The sequence below is a fragment of the Zootermopsis nevadensis genome, unplaced genomic scaffold (genome assembly GCF_977971745.1).
Source record: "Zootermopsis nevadensis isolate Lab colony 2312 unplaced genomic scaffold, Znev_1.0 Znev_ptg000010l, whole genome shotgun sequence".
In the NCBI taxonomy this organism is placed as follows: domain Eukaryota; kingdom Metazoa; phylum Arthropoda; class Insecta; order Blattodea; family Termopsidae; genus Zootermopsis; species Zootermopsis nevadensis.
In genome coordinates, this window is record NW_028259142.1 from 731374 (window position 1) to 758485 (window position 27112).

At 44.7% G+C, this 27112-nt stretch overlaps 1 protein-coding gene and 1 long non-coding RNA gene across 7 annotated transcripts in view; one reads left to right on the forward strand and one right to left on the reverse strand.

Moving 5' to 3' along the window:
* LOC110840851 (Matrix metalloproteinase 1) lies at positions 1–26348 on the forward strand. 6 transcript variants are annotated; one of them, XM_022086132.2, is made up of 9 exons: positions 1–304; positions 11377–11506; positions 12377–12484; positions 15426–15731; positions 16065–16376; positions 16661–16939; positions 17513–17694; positions 18553–18775; positions 24034–26348. In XM_022086132.2, exons 1-9 carry the CDS (start codon positions 182–184, stop codon positions 24081–24083), a joined length of 1713 nt encoding a protein of 570 aa, XP_021941824.1. In that variant the 5' UTR covers positions 1–181; the 3' UTR covers positions 24084–26348. The 6 variants fall into 6 exon arrangements, with proteins under 6 accessions (XP_021941824.1, XP_021941825.1, XP_021941827.1 ...); XM_022086133.2 differs by having other exon boundaries at positions 2–304; positions 24140–26348; XM_022086135.2 differs by having other exon boundaries at positions 3–304; positions 18553–18637.
* LOC147874166 (uncharacterized) overlaps positions 6790–27112 on the reverse strand; it is a 100180-nt gene continuing 79857 nt past the window's right edge. Inside the window, exon 3 of the long non-coding RNA XR_015534443.1 lies at positions 6790–7056. This is a non-coding gene — a long non-coding RNA (uncharacterized LOC147874166). The remainder of the gene's footprint in view (positions 7057–27112) is intronic.

The window sequence follows — 27112 nt, forward strand, 5'->3', positions numbered from 1 at the left end:
GATAGTATAAAACTGACAGCTCGGGCCGCAACGCGGTTCAGTGGAACAGTGGACCCGCGAAGTGCTTCGTTCCGAGGCGGTAGCTCATATCTGTACAGGGATCAGACAGGAGAGTTCCGTTGCTCGTGTGCAGTGTGTGTGTGGGTCGACATTCTTCGTCAGTGAACTCCGGTCCTGCGTCATGTCGCGTCGCTCCGGCAACTTTTCGACGATGCTCTTTCTCCTGCTGAGGACGTCTGTTGTCTTGGTTACGACGTGCGTCGCTTCTCACGGCGCCCCCGTGCAGTCCGACACTCAAGCCATGGTAAGAGAAAATGTCATCAAACTTTCAAGCATCATTTTCATATTACGAACGTCTCTGCCTGCTATTGTTCTCAAGTCCTGTAAATCTGTCGTGAGGACGGGAGCCACGGGTTGATGACAAGTCATTGTCTCTATGAAAGCAGTCAGTACTGACATGAGGGTTTGGGGGGGGGGGCTCTACAGAAACATTCTTCCCGCTTCGTATTTGGTGGTCCAACGTTCAACTCTCCCTCCAGAATATCTTTTTAAGTTTGTTTTTGCAAGGATCTGCCTCCTCTGAATGTCGTGCCACCGAACACATGTTTTCTCTGCATTTGGGCCGCTGCATTATGGGTCGTTAAAGCGAGTTTGAATCCGCCAGATGTTGTACACAAGACATTTCAGCTCTCTCTGACGCTTACAGCGACGTCTCAGCGAAAAAAGGAGACTACCAGAATTACAGCACACCAGTTTCTTAGCAAAGAAATTATGTCGTAAACCGAGTTGGTATCTACCCTCGTAATTTCTATTAGTCTTCCGAATTACCCGACCGTCCTTCGGTACCGGATAATCGGGACTCCATGACTGCAGTCACGTCGCCATATTTTTGGGGCCACTGTCGGGTCTTTCGGAAAAGACGTAAAAGTGCTACGTTGAACGTTTACCTCTGTCACGTCGCTCCACTGTTATCTTGCGCCCGATATCATATCAGCATCTTATCTGCGCGGTCCAGATACAATGGCCCGTCAGGTATTCCGTGAATCGTTCGTCAGGTGCAATTACGTCATGCGACCGGAACTCAAAATAAGACAGCTTCCGCCACCATAACAACTGATCGCGTTCCTGTTCTCTACAATCCTGCGCAGATTTGCGTCACATGCCGGGCGTTCTTTACACGACGCGCAACGGCAGGAATGCTTCACAGCTGCGTCATGCCTGCGACATTACACCTGCTAGTAGGCTCAGGTTTCTGTATTCTGTGACTCTCTAATGAAAACGCAGTCACTATCTGCGTTAAATACTGATTTCTGACCTAATAACTAATAAGTCAAACAAATAATCTGTTAAATTACTGAGTCATATGATTCAGTAAGCGTCAATGCGGTCAGAGGTCTGTGCTCTTTATCTGGTAAAATCCCGAACGCAAGAGATACGTGCTCCTGCAGCTGACTTCAGATCGTACGAGCAATGGAGCAAGTTCATATCTTCCGTCGCCTTACGTAATGTACCTTCCTTATCAGCCTTCATTATCAGCTCGTAAAGAAAATTAATGCTAATCAAATTATGAGTCAGCTTCAGTTAATAATGGGCCAACAGTCCGGGTGACACACGCACCCCAAGGATTTTCGTGGTTTTACTGACTTCCTGGAGCCAAATATCTATCTACATATCAAACATCTCCTAATGGTTTGTGCCGTTCTATACCAATCAGACTATACACAAAGAGACTTTGAATTCACACGCATTAATCACGAGATTATTAAAGTCGTGTGAGAAATTTCAACGTGTTAGGTCCGAGAAAAGTTGCAATATGCCTTTTTTTAACTTCCTGTAAAATTTGAAGGCCCCCCAGACTGCAAATACAATGAGATGTTTCATCAATGACCGCAAACCGACAAACCCGGAACACAGGCTGTAAACTTCTTATAAACAGTCATGGTTCGGGAGTCCAAGAGTAGTTGTTTCGAAATGGTTAGTTACGAACCGGAGCCCATTACGTAAGAGCGCCTCCATCAACAGGTTTACCGGAGTGTCGGAAACTTAAACAGCCATTGCGTCTATTTCACGTGCCAAATAAAAATTAAGGCCTTTAACCTCTAAATCCAGTCCGACTGGTCTTTCAGATGGCGAAAGTTGCCCCTCAAAAGAACACGAACCAACTGCTTTAACATCCTGTAACTCTGCAAATTTTGAACACACGGTGAACTTGTGAGTTTCGTATGATTCTCACAATAAGTAGCATTAAGCAATTCATCGTCATTGAGACGAGTTCCTTTCTTTGAATTATTGGCTAAATTCCTGAATACTATTTGGATGTGCTTCGTGCTTAAAACAGTTAACACCACGCGATTTATGATGATGATGATGATATTATTCCCACTTCGGAGCACTGATTGGTGAGTGTATCATGCGACATCACGTCACCATCTTCCTTCTCGGAATCTGCACGATGATCTTGCTTTGTTCATCAGCCGATGACGACTAGAAGTAACCTCAGGCCATTCGGTGCGATCATGGCACATGTTGGAGGCGCCGGATTCTCAGCACGAGCCTGCGATAATGAGTTCATTCCAGCATCAGATGTTAGAATGAAGGTGAACTTGGAGGAGGGCCCTGTGATCTCTTTGAAGGCACGACAAGGGAACTCGTGTGGATGGACTGAGGAGAACCATGAACACCCTTTGTCAAAACAATCCGTTTTCCGGCCGAGGTCTGAAACGGATTCATCCAGAACACGATCAAGTCGCGCTGACAGCCGATTGGCGTCGAACGGTGTGCTGATTTCTCAGCGATGAACAGCGTGTGATAGGGAAACAATGGAGTTCGCAATGAAATGAATGCCCTGAGGAACGTAAATATGCAATCACGACAAAATTCGGAAGAATCTGGTTCGGGGAAAGTACCCGGAAAGTCTTTGATCTGCATTCCACGTGGCATCAGAATTGCAAGAGCTAAGACGATTTATACAAGCCTCACAGCCGAGAAGACCGCGGTCGAAATTTTCGCCCGTGGAGAAACCTAAAAGCTCAGGCAGACTTTTCATTAAACTTTAGCTTTCGACCGTATAAAATAATTACGAATTCCACAGATAATGTTTTTGCACGAGTTTGGAGTATCGAAGGCCAACAGGTACGGCGTTACTCTGCAGTGACTCATGGATATTAGCAGTTTTATACGTCATTAGAGAACTTGTTCCTCATGAAACAGAAATCTCATCTTCATTCGTAATCCGAACTATGACAAACGGCTACGAGAGACGCGATGTTCATACTTCGTAATGGAGTGCGTTACTACGAAGCCTCGCAGCGCTTGTGGGGTTTAAAATTTCTTTCGGCTGAGCGATCGGTTAACTGACCTGCAGTCAACTAAACCGTTCCAGTAATAAGCAAATATGAACTTCACCTTGGAAACATTTCTTCGGTGAGGTTTGCTTTTTCTGAAGACACGAGGAGTTTGCGATCAAGAATGCCATTGTCCATAAGCTTTTATGTGATCAAGGGTCTGGACTGTGACGAATTCAATCTGCAGACTTCCACATACAAGGAAGAGAAATCGGACGGACTGTCCTTCAAAGAGTCGAGAGAATTCTGTTTCTTCGCTGATCGCAAATAAGGATATGACGAGGAGTGGTGCAGGCGACCAGAAGGTCACTTGGAACAGGCGTAGAATTTAAAATCGGCTGCCTTCTTCACGATGGATCTGTAACCTCGATACGGACAGCCATCGGATTTCAAGCGGAAGACAGTTACGGACGGCCATGGGATTCTACGGAAATTTAATAAATTATTTCATCGCGAATAATTCGGCACGCACTGAAAACTCTCGTAATGGCTTCGCCAGTCCATGACGCAAGGGGGATACAGGATCAGTACGACACCAAACACTTGTCTGTCAAAGTACGAAATACAGTTTTTGGGTCGAAACCGTGCGTCATTTTTCGCGACAGGCATTAGCGCCATAACAGTAGGCTCTACACACAGGCACTTTTGCACTCTTGTTGTCAAATTCTTACTCAGATCAATCGGCGAGCTGAATTACAACCCGAAATGCTCGACACGGATAATCAGTTTCAGTAAATCGTACGCTCTTTACGATTACTTGGATCGAAAGTGTTTCGTTTTTTGACGTAAATACGTCTATAAGGAAGGGTCATTCGGCGAAAAAGTGTAACAAGTGTACCTAGGGAACGTCGTGTTTACTCGGCATTGTTGTTACCTATAAAACATTACATTACTTTACATTACATTCAGCTACCACAGACCCATCTTAAACGTAACTAATTCAAGTTAAATAAGCAATGTCTTAATCAAACTTTACTCAATTGTAAAGCATGTATAAAGGAAATATTTAGAATAAAGCCAATACATAAACTTCCTTTCCGTATAGACGTATTTACGTCAAATTCTCCGGAACCGTCGTTCCACTGACAACATTTATTACATTAATTCTAGCGAAAGTGCTCGATCAGCTGACGTTCTCAATAGTCGAGTTACGTGACACACTCAGCAACAAGGCAAACAAAAACGCCTGTGTTACAACTACTACTGGGTGATTCATAAAAGAATGCCGCTTATTATGACTGTTTTCGTGTGACTCACCGCGACCACTCATGGTGTCTCCATTCACACGGCGAAGAAAGCAGCTGGGGGCAGTGGACACTCACGCTGACACGACGCCTGTTAAACGACTGTTCACTGGTGTTCACGTTATTTAACAACGCATCTGCGGTGTCACAGTAAACCAGAACCTGGCCAGAACTACATATTGCAATTCTTGCTTATTAAAAGGACAATATAAAATCGGAGAATCGATAGACCAATCAGGAAATCTCGATACATCGACGCATTTGTCTTTGGTCGTCAGAACTTTGCGTAGTGAACGGAAAGGAACTAAACCGGTTTAGTCCTCGCTCTGAATTTCTTAATCGTAAGAACGTCATGGGCCCCCACTAATTGACCGTCGCGTGTTCTAAGAATGACTAAGCTTTCAGAAACCCCTCTCTTCCGCATATTCAGCGGTTCTGAGTCACAGATTCTCCACACCACTCTCGTCGTGAACCGCACTATTAGGTAAGACTCATTACAAGTATGAGGAATTCAAGAGCAGGGTAAAACTGGAGCGAACGAGTGTTCAATGAGGGGTCATCCGCACGAATGTCGCGTGTCAAGTGGGGACGCGGAGATTAAATCTGGAGGAGAACCGGTTTCTATGTCCGACCCCGGTTCATTCACAAAGGATTTCTACTTGCTGTCCCCCGCCGCTCCTGTAATATTTATCTTCGACCGTCCTTCCTAACTTCTTGTTAACACGTGATCTCAGTAGCAGAGACGCGTTGGTCGTATTTTCGTGGAGCAAATTTGGTATTTTTCCACATCAAACTGAGATCGTCCTTGAAAGAGACGGCCATTTGTGTGTTCGGGAAATGTTTTCTTTTCGTGACCGGAGCCACAAAAGCTCGAAACATAATGAAAGGAAACATGACAGAAGCCATAGGTGGGAGATCAGCAATTCAACCGAATGAAGATGGAGTACGAACTTTCCGCTTGCAAGACAAGGAACGAGCGTCTTCGTACTACAACGCCAAGCTGCTGACGAAAGGAAGGCCCTTTCCGTCTAGAGAGGCTGACAGTTGCTCAGCTGGTCAAGGAATTCCACACGCCTCTTATTGTTCACAAGAGTCCGCCACAGTCAAAACACGAAGATGAACGAAATTTCCCTAAGTTCCAGTTTAATATTATCCTCCGGCTACGTCTAGCTATTCTGAGCTGCTACAGGCGTGACACATGGCTTTTAATCTGAGCGCAAAGCGACAAAATTCATTCATCTTGCAGGGTTCATCTTGGTGATTCCTCGGGTCAGACCGCCGCCTGTTCGCAATGAGTCACAGTGAATTTGTCACTCAGTGACTCACAGACTCGCGGGTGCTGAGATGCGCCAGGATCCGACGCTGTTGCTAAGCAACGGCGTTCGAGGTTCACAAGGCAACGAGGGACTGGGACCAGTTCGAAAAGTTACACTAGAATCACGACTTGGCTCGGGGTCAGATTCCAAATGCCCTCGTTTTCAGGCACGGAGAGGGAAAGTTGTCTTGTGCTTAATTAAGCACCAGGCGACATACATTCTTAATTGTTCTATTAGAGCCTGAGCGGAAGCCTCATGTAACGTTCAGTAACTCTGCATGTCGGCCGTGTAGTGCCTTTAAGGCTTTCATTGTGTGTTCAGGACACACACAGACAGCAGTAACCGACTGTGAACTACCTTAAACCCGTCAAGTGTTTCTTGGAGGGCAGAAACCGAATTATTTTGTTCAGAAAAGACTTGCCCGTTCAAGTATTAATAATATCGTATTACGTATATTCTTTACGTCTGACTCACGTCTATGAAGGCAATGGACGTAATATAGTTAAACTGACGTTCATAATTACTCAACGCACATTACCCTTCAAACACGTTCACGGATAAATATATTTACTGTCGTTGAACTGAAAGGATAATTTCTAGTCATTTCCGTGATGCCTCTGAGAATAAGACAAGCTGACGTAGGAATTAGAAACGAATGAAGACAAAAATTCATAACAACCTTTTCACCTTGCCGAACGACTGGATGTGCGGAAGGAAATCTGAAGGTTCAGTACGTCATAACAGCGCCCGTAGAACAAATTCCAAGGCGATAAGAATACGGCAGAGCATTGAAACAAAAGCAAACAAAGACATCTTGCAGGTCACTGGCCCTGTGCCTGAGGCCACGTGCCATGTGATTATCTTACCCTCCTCAACAGGCTGTCATCTTGTGTGATGTGATAACTGGATTCAACTGGCTCAGCATCGGACCAAGTTGTGGACTCTTTTGAACGCAGTAATGACCCTCAGAATTGTACAGAAGGCGGGGACTATCAGCTTCCCAGGAAGGACTCCGCTACACGCCCTCGGGGTTTGATGCCCGGACACCGGAGGATGCTTGTCACGGCATCCCAAGGCAGGAAAGGATTCAGCGCATGAACCGGACGAGACTTGAAAGAGGTACCCCCGGTCTTGCGATCAGGTGGTGCTTAGCTGCAAAGAAAACGAACGTACTTGGATGAGGTAGCCTGAGTGATCTGATATAATTTTTCTTAGATCATCGTTCAGAGAATCGGGCAATTTATTCTTGCGATTTCGAACGGCGTAGTCACTGCGTGGTGGAACGCGTGCGGTGACTCAGCGCAGAAACGCATTTCAAAACAAGTTATCGCATTTTAAAGAGAGCTTTCTGATAACGAGAACTACAGAAACTCCACACGACGCTGTGCACGAGCGGACAGCAGAGAACCGGATGCCAGATTCGAGCGGTTGATACTCCAAAGTATCCGGGAGGTCCCAGAAACTCAATCCGCAGATTGGCTTCCGGTTCCTTCAACCATACTCCGGTATCTGCCTCAAATTAGGTCACAACAGCTTCCTTCCACATCCTTAAACTCTGAGTTGCCGAAGCTCGTCTGATTAATATTAAATAATTCAGTCCGTACCGCGAAGAAAACACTACCCTCCACCATTACAAAGATCAACTGGTTAACGCCGTTTAAGGAAATAATAGATTTTTATTGATAATTAATTAACCCTTCGAAGCCGAAGCTCGTCTGAATAATATTTAAGAATCCAGTCCGTACCGCGAAGAAAACACAACGACTCACCATTACAAAGATCAACTGGTTAACGCCGTTTAAGGAAATAATAGATTTTTATTGATAATTAATTAACCCTTCGAAGCCGAAGCTCGTCTGAATAATATTTAAGAATCCAGTCCGTACCGCGAAGAAAACACAACGACTCACCATTACAAAGATCAACTGGTTAACGCCGTTTAAGGAAATAATCGCTGTTTAATGCGGAAATCGTAAGAAACACACAAGTACAAATCCACAGTTCCTGCCATTTGAAGGATTAAACATGCCACAGATAGCTAAATATAATACGACGGAAACGAGATGTAGTCACTTCAGGTGTGTTTCAGATATAACAGATACAATTTAAACACAGCCCCGCGTATGTACGTAAATATGTACCAACTCCATCGAGCTGATAGCACCTCTCGCCACTGGACCACGTTTCTAGCCTGACAATGATGACGTATGCCTTTGGTGCAGTTCATAGTTCACCCGCTGAGGATCTTGTGTATACGTCATCAATAGGTCTCTGGTGTGTTTGTTAGTTTGTTAGCATCCTTTGAAGTAGGGCGGTGCACTGGGATAGTTGTTCCCCGGAGTACGTGCCTTCCTGACGCAAGTTTCGTAGAGGTCACGGACGAGACGTGACGGATTCCGTTACGAGGCTGTAACAGCTCAAGACTGTACGTGCTGCATACAGCAGACCAATAAGATAAGCCCGTGCTGGGGTTCGAACTGGCACAGAACACGAAAGGATCGACAACCCGACTCGTTAAGTGGGCTCAAAACTACGGGGGAGTCCACGCTTCAGACCTTCACGTGCGATCATCGCCAGGGCTTCATCCCGAGACGGCGCAAATCGACTGTGCCGATGTCTTGAGGTCGCTGCCACAAATGGCCCGCTCGAGATTCGAAGTGTGTACCTGGAGGAGCGGCAGAGTCAGTACGGCAAGGTCAACTGACGGCAATTTCTCATAATTGCTTTCCAGCCTAATTTCCGGTTCATGGACCCCGCGTTGCGAACAATGGCGAGTGGTTCTCGGAATGTTAATAAGACGACGAATTCCTCTCGCACATGTGGCGGTGCTGTCGAACGATGTTTACAGCTCTCTGCCCAAGTGACTCAACCGTTTATACGACAGTGGTAACTGCACTTACCACCTGCTTTAACCATCAGTAACTCTGCAATCTGTCCACAGACCACTTCTCTGAACACCAACAACCAATCCATCCCTGTCATGGAGAAGTGTTGTGTTTTCTTTATCAATTGTTTTTTAACAGTTAAATATACACACGTTTATTCGTTTATTATAAATTATTCTGAAATTAAGGACTCAGAGGCCACGGTTTTAAAACGAAAATGAGAAAGAAACTCGGACATTAGATCCAGACCTAAATTCAATCCTACTGTCCCCTGAATGCGAGTCAGACACGTGACCTCTTGAATAAAATGTTCTCGGGCCAGCAACTAGCGTTGAAATTGAGAACAGAGATGGGTCTCGAAACTTCGGCAGAGTTTAACCAAGTTCCGTGGCTGGTGGCACCTCTTAATTAATCCGCTCACTGTCAAAACGCAGAAGGATTTGTATTTTAATGATAAAAAGTCTTAAGAGTCCAGGCTATTAGCCCCTTGCATCACACCGAGAAAGTGCAAGTCCAACGTTACTTCGTTCGACCCTGCTGACATAGTTTCACGCTGCTCAATCACGCGGAAAACGGGTTCGAGCAAGAATTTGTGTGTCGGTCTCGTTGAACGTCCCACTCTCCATTTCGAGGCGCATTCCGTTCAAATTGCTCGTCCTACGCCTCAGTTCCATCTCCTGCCCCTGGCATCACGCGAGCAGCGAGCATCTTTTCCACCGTGGCTTGAGTTCTTCCTCGCATTCGCTTGGGGTCTGATGCTGAAGAGGCCAGCAACAGAGAGAATCTATTGAGAAAGAAAGCAGGATATTTGCTTTGGGCAGTGGTCGGGGATGCCCGAAACACTTCGGCGGGTGTTAAGGGGATCTGAGGACGGCCTCCTCATCCCGAGGGTCACGTGAAGGCCTGAGTACGCAGGTACACAGGAAACGCTCTGGATGTAATTCTTTCAAAACTTATCTGAAGGAGACACGTGACTTACACGGTTGTAGGCGTTTTATTATTTGCTTTCGTGTAGACACAGTGAAGAACCACCCAGGAGGGAATTATTGTGCAAGATTACAATTGTATCACCCCCCCCCCCCCCTACTCAGAACACTTACGTCAATCACAACTCCTCACCGTCCCAGCCGATACAAAGTGAGAGCACCCGGTTCGTATCTGGCCAGTTACTTATGGTCCGGGTACTCGAGTACTCCCTCTTGGCTAATTTAGCGACTGCGTGACAACAGCAGAGGTGATTCAGGTAGTTTCATCTGAATGGTGACTCGTTCGTAGTTTATTCAACTTTTCTGAATAAAATTCGATTATTCAGGACCCACGATTTAAGCCTTCCTTCGTGGTAATTATTATCGACACTACACAACTAAGCAGTTGGTAGAGCATCGCTGAATGAACATACAATAGATCGATTGATATCAAATAAATGGTCGGAACAATCAGGAGGTGATTCTTCGTGAAAGATGAAGATATTCAGTTACATCTTACAAGGGCGAGGGGGGAGAAACCGCAGCCTCCGACAAAACAGATTTCGGTTTCTAACCCAGGACCAGATCGTGGAATAACTTGTGGAATTTCAGGTTCTGACGGCGACGATCATGACTACGACTGTCTTCTGGGATGATGCGACATGAAGTCTGGTAGAAACTGACCTCGCCGACGTTTAAGAGGCGCTTAATGCCTCCATCATCAGGGCGACCAGAATACACGGCGCAAAATCTCGGATGACAATTATCTTCAATTCAGCGTTTCCTCATAACATTTTTCAAGAGCAGATTAACTAATCTCACGGCAAAACCCCCGTCACGCCGTTACATCATAAAACAAGGCGTGAGATAATTTTCGTTCTTATGTGATAACGGCGACATAATTACACAAAGCGACCAGACGCTGTAACGATCTGCGCATTTCATTCTTAAACCCGGAGCTGACACTTAATTCCTTGATGAAACACGTCCATTTTAGTGCACTTTGGAGTAATATTCACAGTTCGGGGCTCTTAGCCCCGGGTAGTTGCAAGTATTTCTAATGACGAGCGAAACAGAAGGTCAGTGGAGAGAGAGATATTTAATGAGTTGCGCTGAACTTGCAAATCCTACAACTAACTTTACTATTCTTGGTTGCATGATTAAGTCTGTGCGTTGAAATGTATATGGTATGCTAATAAATTTCCCGTCAAGAAATCGGGTGACATCTGTTGCAGTGAACACACAATCATGAATATTATCCTTCAAGGTTCAAAATCCCTCAACACAATTAATAACTATTAGCTATTCCACCAAGTGAAAACCACTTAACAGCAAATGATCACCATGGAGTATTTGAGGTTTTCACGGAGATGAGTCTGGATTGTTGCGCCGTGTAGTCTGGTAGAAGTTTACGGACGTTTCGGAGATACTTGCTTCCTCCATCATGAGGGCGATGAGTGATCACTCATCTCCCCGATGATGGAGGCAGAAAGTACCTCTGGAACGTCGGCAAACGTGTACCAGACTACACGGCGCAACGACCCTTGAAGACGGCCGTCTCCAAACGTAAACTTACGTATTCAAGACATGGATTAACGCCACGTAACTTTTCCCTGTTGCAGATCTATTTGTCACAATTTGGCTACCTGAATCCCAAGGTCCGGAACCCAAGTTCCGGTACAATCATTGCAGCCGACACCATGAAGAAGGCCATCATCGAGTTCCAGGCATTCGCCGGGCTCAACATCACAGGTAACGTCCACAGACTGTACCTTCGTCCACAGGAAACAGCAGAGCGAGCAGACAAGAGTTTGTTTGTTTGTTTGTTTGTCGAAATTTCTCCCGTACATTTGCGAACCCATGAACAAAGTTCACAATGTGATCCGTTCCAAAATTAAATTCTACTCACCCGTATTTAAATTTAAACTTTTCACGCAAGCACGAATGAAGTACAGAATAATTTTGCATCAGAATTCAAAACAGAAATGAAACATTTCGTTGAACTTACTTGGATCTGTTCTGGCTTTGAACTCCGCCGTATTGTGAGCGAGTCTGCACGTGAGAGCGACATTCCATCTCGTACTAGATGCAGCGCGGACCGCCATGTTAGTGAAGGGCACATAATCCATTTTCGGCTGTGTACAGCCTCTCGGTCGCAGAAGGGGTGCACTGACCCTGTAACCTGGGGGGGGGGGGGTTGTGACGTCGCTTAGTCAAAACGAGGCGAATAAGACATTTGCCGCGCCTTGAGAACGGAGTTGTTGACCGCACTGTGTCACAGGCTGCCTGCCTGTCCACCGGCAAGGCGAAATGCGTAAAACAGTCGCGGGAGTGGCTCGTCATTTTGGACGTGATGGGAGTGCCAACACAAAACACTACCAGTGTTGCCAGTTGCCAATATTATTCATACGTGAGGTTTGCATTGTGTCTACATGAGCAATTTTGGAGGACCTGCTCTCCAAATTGCTGACGGAAGAGAATCGAAATTTTCTGGACAGACCACGTTCCATTGGGGGACTGTAATAATGGCGGAGGAACAAGGCCAAGCCCTCTGATTAAGTTAAAAGACGTTATCTGATATAATCATAAAATAATCTACAGGGTGTGCTGATTTTATTGCAGGCGAACTGGATCGCGAGACAGCGGAGACAATGAGCTTGCCCCGGTGCGGGGTGCGAGACAAGGTGGGCTACGCCAGCGACTCCCGCAGCAAGAGATACGCTTTGCAAGGTAAAAGAAGGAATAACTAACTCAACGTCCAATGTGACAGGTGCTTCGTGTTTCTGCAACTCTGTACTGATCCTGGAACAATTGCTCCAATACCAATTTGTCCAACGCAAACCTCAGATTAAACCACTTAAATTCACAACGATAGATTCATTTTACAGGGTGGTAGTTGACCGAAATGTGAAACTGACCGCTTGGTTCAGTCCAGTGTCAACAGCTTTCCTCCACGCCCCCTATGCTGTCCCACTGTGTGGTTTGAAGACAGTCTAAAAAAAAGAACGTTCCAGCCTTTGTTTCGGATGTTTTATGTCGCGTAATGTACACTAATTATCAGTTATTTGAACTCGGTAAGCAAATTGAACGCGTAATGGAGAGGTTGCAGCTGTGAATCCGTCCTCCTGTCATCTTATGCTAAAGACAAACACGGATTTCGATTAAATGTGCTCACGAAACACGAATTTAATTTTGTTCTGGTATTATATGAACCTGAAATCGATCTTTATCGAATGTAATGTCTCATAAACGATTCATCGCGCACAATATGGTGCGTGGAATACGATGTATGTTAAAACCTTGTAATTTTTAACTGAAGTAATTTTCTGTGCGAGATTCGTTTCGCAAGAGCTCACTGAAATATCTTTATGAAAAATGCGATTTCACTTGCAACAAATACAAATCTAAAAAGACGACGTTTAGTGCCAGAGTCCTTCGTCTGGATTTATTTAAAACAATAATACGACGAACACCCATGATGGCCGCCGTGCGGTGTGAGGTATGTCACGTGACAACCTATCCAGCTTGGCCTTCTGAACGGCTTACATGCGGCCGGTAACAATCAGCCGATAACTTCCGGTTGGACCCGACCTTCTTTCCTGCTGTGACTGGCAATGGACCGGAGTTCCTCCTGCAGATCAGCCACTGTTTGTTTACATGCGCGACTCGTCCGTCAATCACGTTCTGAAGCACAGAAAACGAGAATCCTTTCTCACCGCGGTGATGATGTGATGATGGGACGCATTTGTTGGCAATGACGTGAGCGGCGATGACCTCGGAAACCTTGGCTGGCCTCTGGATAAAACAGCCGAGGTGTAACTGAGTACCCGGTGCAAGGAAACTATCACTCACGGTCCGCGATACAAGGCACGGGCTTCAGATCCCGACCCGGAGACTGCCTATCATCACATTACATTAAATATTATTCTTCTGAGAGAGGCTCTGGTGCAGAGGACAAAGGGTCCGATCAAAATTTGGAAGAAAAACCATCGGAACTCGCAGTTACTACCGTACATGCGTTGGGAAACTGACGGTGTCACACCGACCTAAAAAATAATTTCGTGTGGAACCAACACACTCGAGATAATTCGAAATTTCACTACTGGGCCTATTTTAAATGACATTTAGTTTCATTATTTATCTCTTCATTGAATAACACTCTAAACTTGAAATACCGGCGTTCTGTTGTAAGGTCTCTGCATTGTGTTTTGAATCACGCTGGATTCCTCGCTTTTGAAAATGCCTGTGTGACCTCGTATCTCATCTATCACATGACGATTAAGCCGGCAAGGTCATTGTGTTTATATAACACTGAACTCTTTAAAATTCTTTTCATCAGTTTCCGGATTCAGAACAGTTACCGCAAACACGAAATTTCTGAATATCCCGGAAGAACATTATACGTATGCAAAGACTCGGCAATGGTCGAGGAGACCTTGAACGTCAAGGAAAAACTGAGGTTCCACAGCTGTGACTCCACTAATGATGGTTCCGCACTGATATTAAGTCAGAAAACAATGCAGCTGCTTCTACGCGGGTGTAATAAAATTCTGACGTAAAAATGAAGGCCATTGCAATTTCGTGTTATCGTTAATTTTGACGTCAGTAAATGAGCATTTCTTTCGAATATCTCGCTTGTGTTTAAGACAAAAGATGAACAGCGACCATTCCAGTGAAACTGAAGATTTCCTTCTGGTGGAGGAATCTATTAAATTTATAATATCCACATTAAAGAACGCCCGTATCGGCGTCTTTTGCTAAAGTTTCCTTCGTGGTCGCCAATATAAAATGCTGTTAAACAACTCTTACAGTTAATTAAACTCTGTTAGCCGTCACTTGAAACCAGTTTTCGGTATACCGATCACATTGAGATGCATTTCACTTTATAGTTACATCTGCGTTCCACAGTGGCACAAACGATGTGACCTTCGTATCACGGAGGGAGGGTCATTACCATGGCACGACGTCACGGTCCGCGCATATCCGTTTATTAAAAAAACACAGATTCAATTAACATTTCCGAGCGATACTGCATCGTCTGTTTATCTCCAAAATAAAGTTAGCAAAGTGTACAGAGACGCAGCCAATTCCTCCGCGTTACTTTCCGCCAAGATGTATCGGCCAGCAGATATCTCTCCTACCGTGGCAGGTTCGAATACCAGCTGGCGTACCAACTGAGGTCTCAGTACGTCCAGGATTGTTCCTTGATATCTGACGACTGCGTCCTTCCTCTGCGCTCGTCATGGCTCGAGATGCAGAACCACTCGTAAAAATAAATCAACATGGACTAATCCTGGCCTGATCCGATTTCAAGAATTAAAATTTCTCCGCCTTTGTATTGTGTCTTGTCAACTACTTTACCAGATTCGGTTGTAGTGTTCCAGGGCGTACCGACGTCATTCTTGTTCCCCGTTGAACGCCTTAGAGGCTTACAAACAGGAATAGAAGATGGCTGTCATCCGGGTTGTCGCGCCGTGTGGATTTGTAGGTGCAGACCGAAGTTTGGGAAGAACAAGGAACGTACCGCCTCCAACTTTTGTGCTGAAGATGGCGGCAGTATGGTGTCCACCTACAAGTCCACGCGGCGTCACAACCCGGATGACCGACTCCGACACCTCGGCGCCGTGAGAAACTCAAATGTCATGCACGACTGTGGATTTTGTCAACACAGGCAGTCGGTGGCGAGTGAAGGAGCTGTCTTACAAGATCGCCAAGTATCCGAAGAATCTGGACCACGGAAAAGTGGACGTTGAGCTCGCCAAGGCTTTCCAAGTTTGGGCGGATCAAACGGATCTCACGTTCGTCAGGAAGACGAAGGGCCAGGTTCACATCGAAATTCGATTTGAGAAGGGAGAGCACGGAGATGGCGATCCTTTCGATGGACCCGGCGGAACCTTGGCACACGCTTACTTCCCCGTGTACGGAGGAGACGCGCATTTCGACGACGCAGAGAACTGGTCCATCGGCAGCTACAGAGGTACGTGCGATGCGTAACGCCTCTCCCGTCTTCCTACGCAGTGCGTGCGAAATATCGACAAATAAAATCTTTCCATTTCCCTGTGCTTTGCAGCGAGAGAAAAAATAATGTAGCAGTTAAAATATCATCAACAAATTTCTGTAATCCGTGCACAGGAATTTCCGATCGAGTTCTTGACGTCCGGACAGCTTTCACGTCTCATAAAATAATTTTCACAGACCAAATACAATTTATTTAATTTCCGTTCCCTTGTCACACAGCGTTCAGGCTCGAACCTCGATGAAGTCCGACGTTTCTTCAATTTCAATTGAATTTTCACGTGTTTTTCTTCAGGCACGAACCTGTTCCAAGTTGCTGCCCACGAGTTCGGCCACTCACTTGGGCTCTCACACTCGGATGTGAAGACGGCGCTGATGGCCCCCTTTTATCGGGGCTATGAACCGCACTTCCAGCTGGATGTGGACGACATCCAAGGCATCCAGGCCCTGTACGGCAAGAAAGCGAGCAAGACTCCTATGTCGACTGGTGTCAAGACGACTACAACAGAATCTTCTGTCCCGTCCGGCGAAGACGCTGAGCTTTGTAATGATGCATCCGTAGACACAGTGTTCAGATCTGCGGAAGGAGTAACGTACGCCTTCAAGGGTAGGCAATACTTCCAGCTCAGCCTTTCAGAAGGTCGGCAGTGGCGGGGAAATCCACGAGTTTAAACGTACCTGGCGAAGGAATTTTTAAAAACCACGAAATTTAAAACATTTTTTTTGCAAACGTACAAGGAAAAGATGAGAAACGCGCACAAATTTTTGGTCGAAAACACTCGGGGGAAGTTAACGCCGAAGACCTAGGCATAGATGGGAGGATAATATTAAAATTAGTCTTATAAATGAATGGTGTAGTGAGAGATGGTAACCAAATGTGGCTGTTGGCAGGTGACCACTACTGGAAGCTGACGGATGACGGTATTGCAGCCGGATACCCGAAGACCATCTCCAGGAGCTGGCAAGGCCTCCCAGGACATATCGATGCCGCATTTACCTATCGGAACGGAAAGACGTACTTCTTCAAAGGTTCCCAGTACTGGCGGTATGTTGGTAAGAAGGTGGACGGCGATTACCCCAAGCAGATCTCGGACGGCTTCACAGGAATTCCTGACAACGTAGACGCTGCTGTCGTGTGGAGCGGAAATGGGAAGATATATTTCTTTAAGGGTGAGTGAAGTTCTGAACTCGGCCTCAGACAGAAGATTTCATGGCTACAGTTGCCATAAATTGTCCGTTTTGCTACTCCCGCTCGCCTGGAAGATCGCTGTTTGTAATCTCGTGACAGGAGGAAATTATTTTCTGAGCAGCTGAAATAAGTACCCGCTGTCCACCGAGGATTGCGTACGACGGAAAATTGGGCGATGATGTCTAAGCTCTGACACAGCTGAGAGGAAATCAGAAAATCACGTACAGACCCCGAAATGGAATTTTTATTACTCTACTCCTTTGATAATTCCTCTATTTGAAGCTACGTGAATGCCCAGAGTGGACGAACCTAACAACGCTATATCAACTTAAAAAGGTTATTTAGTTGGAGACAGTGTGTGTACCCAGTTCTTCTAACAAAAAAAATCCCTAGTATCATCTGACGTTAAGAATAACTGACAACTATAGAAATTTAAAGTCTTCCTGATGAAGGTCTCCGACTCGTGACAATCGTCTTCTTGCACAAATATCCCCGCGCTAATTTCCTGTTACAAACTTCGCTCTGATCTCGCTGTGGCGCGCGTCTCGTTTCAGGAAGCAAGTTCTGGCGCTTTGACCCGTCACAGAAACCGCCCGTCAAGAGCACTTACCCGAAGCCTCTGTCCAACTGGGAGGGAATCCCCGACAACCTGGACGCTGCCCTCCAGTACACCAACGGATACACGTATTTCTTCAAACGCGGCCAGTACTACCGATTCAACGACAGGACGTTCTCGGTGAGTGGACTGTCGACGACGACACATGCTTTCCATTCAGGATATTAGCGAAATTTTTGTGAATTACATGACTGACGCCAAAACGTCTACAAAGTTACGATGTTACCAGGTATTTATGGTCTAGCGGTTAGAACGCTGGCCTTGTAATCCTGGGGTCTCGGGTTCGATTGCCGGCGGTGCCCGAATTTATAACTTGTGTTGGGCAAGGCCGTGGTCTAGGCAACACGGAGTTTTCCTCCGTGGCATCCCAACAATTACTCCATTCACACACAGAAGAAGGCAATGGCAAACCACTTCTGGATCATCTGCCAAGAACGTATATGAACAGGTCCCAGTCCGAGAAAAGGATGGAAGGATCCTGTTCATATGGACCTGTCGTCAGACAGAACACTAAATAATAATAAGATGAGGTGGTCTAGCGGTTAGAACGCTGGCCTTGTAATCCTGGGGTCTCGGGTTCGATTGCCGGCGGTGCCCGAATTTATAACTTGTGTTGGGCAAGGCCGTGGTCTAGGCAACACGGAGTTTTCCTCCGTGGCATCCCAACAATTACTCCATTCACACACAGAAGAAGGCAATGGCAAACCACTTCTGGATCATCTGCCAAGAACGTATATGAACAGGTCCCAGTCCGAGAAAAGGATGGAAGGATCCTGTTCATATGGACCTGTCGTCAGACAGAACACTAATAATAAAATAATAAACCAAGAGCGACATGGAACGAGGTGCACAGGTCTGTGCCATATATCGCTCTACGTAATTAAACAGATCAAAAGAGTGACTGGGTCTACACGTACTACGACGCGGTTAACTTGCACCGGTAATAACAGATTCCTCCTTCCTTCCTACGTGTTTCAGGTCGACACGGCTGATCCAGCCTTCCCACGACCTGCTGGCTACTGGTGGTTCGGCTGCAAGGCAGAGTCCAGCGGCAAAAGCGATGGTAAAGGATGGTTCCTCACTGGGTCATCGTACCCCGGGCTGTCAGGGGCTGAGGTTGGGGATACATCGCGGACATCCTACCGGGGGGATGACGCAGATCCCCATAGCTCGGACGTGGATGATCTCATTTTAGACGCAGGTGAGGAGGGTCAGCGTCTACATGACCTGGCCAAGGCTTTACTTCCGACTGCCACGTCAACTTTCTACTGGTTGAGCCAATTACTCAGAGGCCTTACTGATCTAAGCGTCGGATCTAACAGTGACACAGAGTGGATAGACGTGCCATAATGACGTGATGGCACCCCACGGTGGGGGCTCAGCTCCGTGCCACACACGCCACGTAACGTGGTGACCGGTTCAGGGAGAGAGGGAGGGACCAGCAGTTCGAAAATTTAAGATTTATGCCGGACAACGTGAGAGGGACATTCAGTGGCCATGCGAAATTAGACGGACTGTACAGTCGCGTTTGGAAAATCGAAAAGGAAAAAGGTGGAGAATTTGGGACGAAACTCGTATTTATGGGATACAACGGCAAGGAATCAGATAAGGAAAGTGCTTATGAATATGATATCATTGGGAAATTATGTAGAAACTTCTCAGAGCGTATCTGATCGCTGATTGCAGCTGATGATAAAACTTATTTTGTTTTAAATATTCAATAACAGAGAGATAAACCGCTGATTGTGGGTGACAATAGCCTGGAATTTAACGTCAACGCAGACTATTCTGAGATAGGCCTTGGTAGTCTCCGAAGCAACAAAATTCCTCCACATTAACACCGCATGCCAATGCTATTTGTATTAACATGACTGACACTTGCAACGATGTAATTAAATCGAAATTGGCCTGACGCTGGGTACACTTCCGAAACAGACTACGCTGAATTCCGGATACTGGGGTGGCTCCGGTTCGAATTTCTGATAAGACAGAATTTCTGTGCGTTATTTCGTCGTGATATTATCAGATTCGAAACAGGAACGATCTACTCACCGCCCTTTCTCACTTCGCACCTCTGTCTCCTTCCGTCAAAATCTTTCGCTGCAGAAGTACAGTAGTGAACCGGCTGTGCGTTTCGACACTTGAGCATTTTACCACCACGACCGCGCAGATTTTCGAAGAATTGCAGTGCAGGGAGCTTAAGAATGTCGGCAGCGTGAGCCGGAGACGAAGTTTCAGTTTGCGTTTTTGCGTAATGTAGGTTACTGACGTTTGACTTATCTAGCTTCTACGGGGATCGGATCGGACCGAATATAAAAGTAGGACGCGTCGTGTGAGATGAACTCAAAATAAACCACGTCATCTAATCAAGGATATAAATAAAAACAAATATCAAGTTGAGAATGCACAAATACAATAATTGGCCATACCAGTAGCAAGTGTCGGTAACTGTGTCGAGCAATTAGTGCAGATCCAAATTACTGCCAACTTAACAAATTAATATATCCCCACCCTCGCCTCTGCAGCTGACAACCCGTTTCTGCAGAAGTTACCCATAAGTCATAAGTATAATACTAATTGCATGTTTGTGGTGGCTGAATAATTTGTCCTATGTGACTGCCAAATTCTTGAGGAAAACCAGACACGCCGAGTTATTTGCAACTGCGCCAAAGGGTGAACGCCGTGGTGAAATGCAGTGTTTGCAAATCGTATCGCCTTTCGTTTTGAACAGGACCAAAACATGCGGAGTTTTCTGTGAGAGTCGACCACCACAGTATGCAAACTGTCTGTGTTGGTGGTCGCTGTCGCTGAATCGTGTAGCTTGTGGTCTTAGTTCGAACAGTCAGCGGTTTGAATCCCGCCTGGGGGCAGAAATGCTGCTGTTTGTGTTTCTGGTTACCGCCAGTCTTTCTACCCACTGACCACCCCCCCCCCCTCCCCACGATCCAAATGGGAATCAATCACTCATTGACTTCGAAACAACTCTGGACGGTGTTGGGATGACCTCATTCAGCAGAATAAAATGTCACGAAGGAAGAATAATTCTCCGGAAATAAATTCAAGCTATTACTTATATTCCCCAAGCGTCAATTATTGTTACTCAAATCACCACGCTCAAAAGTTCTTACCGGAAAATGATGCATATTTGTGCAGTTGCAGATAATTTTGTTTTTAACCCGAAAGGGTGTCTGGCGATCTTATGATTTAGAATGTTGGTGAGTCAGCCTTGTCTTGCAGTGAAAGTAAGTGGTAGTGAAGTAGTTTCGTCGTCATAACCCTGTCTCGGTGCAGATAACACGGAATTTTGCATGCAGCTTCCTGACAGTAACAGACGATGGAACTGTCACAAGTCACTGAAATATCTGCATGATGATAACGTGTGATTAGTAATATGTATTCAAGTGTGCGTCAGGGTTGAACACTTCTGGCTCCTTTTTCTACGAATTTAAGCAAGTGTTGCTCTAAATACAATTTGCTACTTTGTTTATATTTGTGCGAAATCCCATCAACTTTTAACAGAAACGATTGACATCCTCGTACTAACCTTGTTCGCTTATTTGTGTGTGTGGGGGGGCGTTGGCCGCGTTTCAAAATGCACAGAATAATTTTCCACGACTGTCTCATGCTTTAGCTCATTTTCTGCTGAAGAATTCCGAAGAATTGTATTTTTTTGGAAATTTGTCCCAGTCCGTAATAAAATTACCGCTTAATCTTATCAGACTTTTAGGGGTTAGGACTTACGGCTCGTGCAAACGAACGTGAGTGACCAGCTTCTAAAAGTAGTTCTTAATTCTATTTTAAAACAGAAAAATATATCAGTTCCATAATTCAAATGAATCAATTTTGCTTTTGAATTTATTGATCGCGGAAGGTTTGCATGGAATCGTAAGTGCCTCATCGGCACAAACATTTCTTCAAAACCTGCGATCTGAGGTTCTCACGGCTGTGAATATGTCAGTGCTTGTCTGACTTCTAGGCAGACGACGACGTTTCGGAGGAACATAACGGCTCCATTTTTAGGGTTGTAACTTGATGTTCCCTGAAGATTGAGGCGGCGTGTTACTCCGAAATATTAATACCCGCCTAGAAGGTCATATGTCGGCACAAGGGAAAACGTTTGCCACCGAAAAGCTGAGACGCTTATCTTAAGCACTGAGCAAATGTTTCGTCTGAAAACTGAAACAACCCTGGCGCACAAATACTGTAGAGCTGCCACACTATCATATTGTTGTGTATTACAATGTAATTGTATTTCTTGAGAATGTCGCTCGCCAGCTGAACCCATTCAGCTCTGTCTGTAGGCACGAACACTGCTACTACTGCTAGTAGATTAGCATCGCCACAAATGCACTAACTCTGTGTGTCTCACCTATTCTGTTTGTGTGTACGAAATTGCCTTCTTTCAGACGACAGATTCCTTGGGTTTCCGGCCAGTTTTTCTGTCGCAAATTCTCGTACTACTGCATCAAAAGAAATGCTGTTTATTTGTAACTCAAAAGTTTGTTTTTTAAAAGTATAGATTTAACACAATTCACGTACGCAAATAAAGTTCGCATTTTATCAGCATATAGGCTAACTGAATGAGTTTAAATAAAAATTTACTTGGATATTATCCATCGTCTAGTAAATATAAAACGTAAAAAACGACGTTTCGGAGATGGGACTCTATCTCCGTCTTCAGGTTCCTACACAGTTGGGCCCACTAGATAGAGCTAATCCCCATCTCCGAAACGTCGTTTTACGTTTTATATTTACTAGACGATGGATAATATCCAAGAAAATTTTTATTCAATTGACTCTTCACCATCGTCAAGAAGTTTTAGATCTAACTGAATGAGTTTAAATAACCATTGGGCATTTCGTATCTGAGAATGGTTTGATTAAAGTGAATCGGTCAAAATCCAGATATAAACGTTTTTTGGACCGTGAGTATTATTCTAACGCACAGCGACATATTTTACGACAGTTAACAAAAGTTGAGGTAAATACGTCAACTTCAGAATTTGATTAAACACAAAACATTTCTGAAGTATCATGACATCTGGTGTTAGAAACTGTTTTCGCAGTAACGTAGATAGGTAGAATGACATTTGCTTTCTTGAAACCGCGTAAAAATAATAACACTATCATACCGAGCACTTTTAAATTTAAACAAAAATACTGAATCTGACGTAATACTTAAGGGGACGTGTTTTTTCCCCCCGTATAATCATAATTGTATATAAATAAAATTATACATAAGATATTAAAATATCATTTACATATTTGGAGAAAAAAAACACGAATAATTAAATTTTAATTCACAATATGACGCAATTATATCAACTTAAGGGGACGTATTAAAAATGCCGTAGAGGATAAATATTGGAATAATATTTTTTTTTTTTGATTGCCAACTGCAACATTTCGGGCACAGAAATCTTCGCGACTTCAAAGAGAACAATTCCCATTTGAAACAAATAAGCAGCTCGCCTTATGATGCAGGAATATATCAACTGATTTTGTTTTACGGAAACCCAGGGACGAACGCATTTCCAAACGGAATATTCTGAAGTACAAGCCGCGTCCACGAATAAAGCGCTCGGCCCCGGATACTGAATCAAAATGGCGTACCTACAACCTCATCGCCGAAGAAAAATTTCTTCATTGAACCTTATATTCAGACGTTACCGAGAACATTAAAATGAAAGGCGGAATTAATAACCTGTACTCGTGGACAGGCGATAAATTCTCTGTACACGAGACCTCATGCGGGTATCGTAAACGCGCAGGAAGAAGGCAAATACGACCGAAACGCAAATGTCACGCGCTCACTTGCCACAAGCAAAATGGTTTTTCTTGGTGGGCGAATTGCAGTTGACGCACGTGCTTATGCCCCTTGAAATTTCAAGTCCCGATGCCACGTGTTCAGGAGTTCTCGCCATTCCAGAGTGACGGAACAGAAAACAATTGACCCCTTATTATGGCACATAAATTGATCGCGAATTTAAAAACCACATTTAAATCAAATTGGAAGGGGTAATAATAGGATGTACTAGCGAAAATTTGTTATGAATTGCAAAATACCAGGATACCGATTGATTCGACAGTTATCTGATTTCCAACAAATTATAGGCAAATTCTTCATTAATAAAAATATATCGTATCCTAGTATTTAGAAAGTAAATATTTCATTAGGAGCCTTTTATATTTTTAAACTGGTAAAAAATACAAAACAGGCATTGTTTCATCTGCAGTAATTCAAAAGAGTCTCTTATAAATTGCGTTCAGGCCCGCCCAAAATATTATATTTCCATCGCCTGGTGATAATTTTCGAATTACGTTTTCCTTTTTGTAATCGAGCACGTGGTTCATTTTCCATGTCACGTGTGTAGTGCGCTATGCATGTTGAGTGTACATCGCATGCCATGCACTTCCTCCTCCTGAGTCTTTACCTAATCTTCACTGCTCTTTGGCAAGGTCTAGTTCAGACCGTGCTAAAGTTCTTTTCAGGTCTATTTAACAAATAAATGACACGAAGGATCCAAACACAGAAAATTAACAACTGAATTTCGCATACCACCAGGTAAACGCCGTCGTAACAAAAGACATTAACAGTAAGAGAGCCCTAGTGACAATTTCGAACACAGGAATAGACAATTCTACATCAAACAACATTTTGGGTTACAGCGCGGAAAGACTCCCAAGTGGAGGGGACGGACATTTAGAAACGATAAAACCCCCACGAAAGTAAGTTGAGGCAGCGTATGAAATGTACGCGGTAAATGGCGGTAAAGTGCAAAGCAGGCAGAGCGAGGTAAGCTGTCGAGTGAGATGGGGAACCACCCCCTAATTGTGATCGATTAATCAAACAGCTGACGCGAAATCTGACCCTCAAGACGAAAAGATGAACAGCGGCAGCTGTGCGACTGCGCGGAACAGCGTGCTGGCGATCGGGGTGGCCGCTCTGATTGCGCTTGCGTGGAGCAGATCGTCCTGAGTGACCAGGCACCAGCCAGCCGGCCAGCTGATCTCTAATTTATTCCGCCGTTGAGTGGAGTCCGCGACATGACACAGCTCAGGTATATACAGGCAGTGCGCCAACCAGTAGGATGCGTGATGGCGTGCGCAGTGTTCCTGGACGACACGATGCACCACCACGAGGGAGCCAGGCAATGAAATCTCTTCGCACATGCCAACAAAAATTATGTCATTTTCCAAAACGCGCGAGTAAGAGCTTTAATTATGTGGAATTTAAGAGAAAGGGTCTCATGTGTGTGTATATTATTATAAATATCTTTTACTGGGCCATCATCAAGTCCGGGTGTTTATATACCTTGCTTCCTTTCTTTTGGTCGATGTACGTTGTCGCAAATACAATTTTTTTTTCGACGTTCAGCAGACGTCCGACAGAAAACGATGTCTTAAATTACTTCGCCGAAATGGAATAGACCTCTTAAAATTATGCGTTGGAAACCTTGGTTTGGTCTGTCCTTTCTTCGTAGAAAACTATCAAATTCTGATGTCTCATTTATCGATACAATTTAAAAATAATGCTTATCGGATAGTAAAATTGGAGATACGTTTCAATTATATCGTAGTATGTGGAATTTTGTAAAATTTCTGGTATCCAGAAATTTTCGAGCCTCTAATACTACAGACCTCGTGTTGTTTAATCTACAGTTTTAAGACCCTTCACGAGATGCATCCATTTCGCAAATATTTATTATCTGCCTGTATTAGGTGCTCATGAATCACACTGTTTAAGACAAAATTGCTTTTCCTGAGTAAACTCATGCGATAGTAACGCACGACTCGAACACTGCCACGTCATCATGTCCCCTGGCTGGCTATACAGACCTGTGTTGCAGCTACTTATGGAAACCAGACAAAGAATTCCTTTTCTACTGTGATAATGGGGAACAATATTTAAAATCTGGTTTCATTCACAAATGTGCATAAGAGTTTAAGTAAGCAGTTTAAGTGTACTTAAAACTGGCCTGCTCAGTGAAGCTGCAATGTGCATACATCAACATCCTGTCTTCTGCGATGGGCTGCCCTTAACCCCCCCCCCCTCTGCGTCACATGTGACAAACCGGACGCAACGTGAAGACAGAAGGGTCAGCCTTGGATGTGCCTTACAGCAGCTAATTGATGACAGAGGGCTCCTACAGCAATGAGCGTACACGTGTCCGTCACGTGGGATAGGTCAGGTGTGTGATGCGAACATAACTCTACAGTAGCTAGTCGGGATTCGAACCCGACCACTCACATAGATAACAGCTCATGATTCGTGATCACATAAGTAATTTTTGCAAAGAAAAAGATTTCATGCAAACGACAAGCTGTCCGCGCGAAACTCATGCCAAAGGACGTGACATGACGTGGGTTCATCTATGTAAGTGGTCAACGATGTGACGTATAGTCAGGTCTGCTGGGAACAATAACCGACTCCCAGCTTAGCTTTGCCTCGGATTGCCACATCATGTTGTTATACTATATCAGAAACAGACTGTACTTTACTTTGCTCGTGCAGACTACAGTCTGCGATGCTTAGTGTGTGTGAACCGAATGTTATGGGGGCAAAAGAGACTTTGTGTGCGTATGTAAAGAATGCCTGAGAGTGTGACTGATGTGTATACAAAATGGGACCACAGTAATTTGTACGTAGTGTAGTTCATCATCACATCTGTTAAACGCCTCCTCAAACACTATGACTCACTTACTATGATCATCATTATTATTATTATTATGTAAAATATAAGAAACAATTAAAATATTTTAATTACAACAAATTATTTTTATTTCAATTACCCTGTTCTCACCATGACTATTACTTTTGGAATGTTACACCGTGTATAGTCTTGTAGACGTTTATGAACTGAACCCTGATTATGGAGACAGTAAACTCCTCTGAAACGTCGGTAAACGTCTACCAGCTTACACGACACGGTGCAGCATCCCGGAAGGTTATCTTCATATATGACGTCAACAGAACCTCAGATCTTGCCAAGATACACCCCACATCAAATCAGATTGTCCCGCGTAATTCTTGGTTTATTTAACGACGTCGTCAACTGCTCAGACTGTATTGGGGACGAATTACACTAAGATTAATTATTGATAAATTGTAAAGGATGCAGAAGGAAAAGGTCGCGACTTAATCTAAGGCACTATCTCGGAACTTGCCAGGAGGGACCGAGGAAAAGCTCAAGATACCTTATCTCGATTCCGAGACCAGCAACAACAGATCGTCAGTTTGAAACCCGAGTTGATTTCCATCACGAATTCCGTTCATGGTTTGTCCAGGTTTTGGATTTGTTTGCCAGGTAACATCTGGTTCGACAATGGCGAGGAGAAATTGCCCCTTGCATGTGCCGACGCCTGCAAAACAGCAAAGAACATATTTAAGGGGGCGAAATACTGTGCGTCTCCACTCAACGCGAGGTCTCGAGGAAAACTTTTAACTAGAAGGCTGTATAAAAGTCACGTCACCCTCATTAGGGTCCAAAGAACACGAGACTGATGAAACTCGTAATCACAGTATTAATGGAGGAAG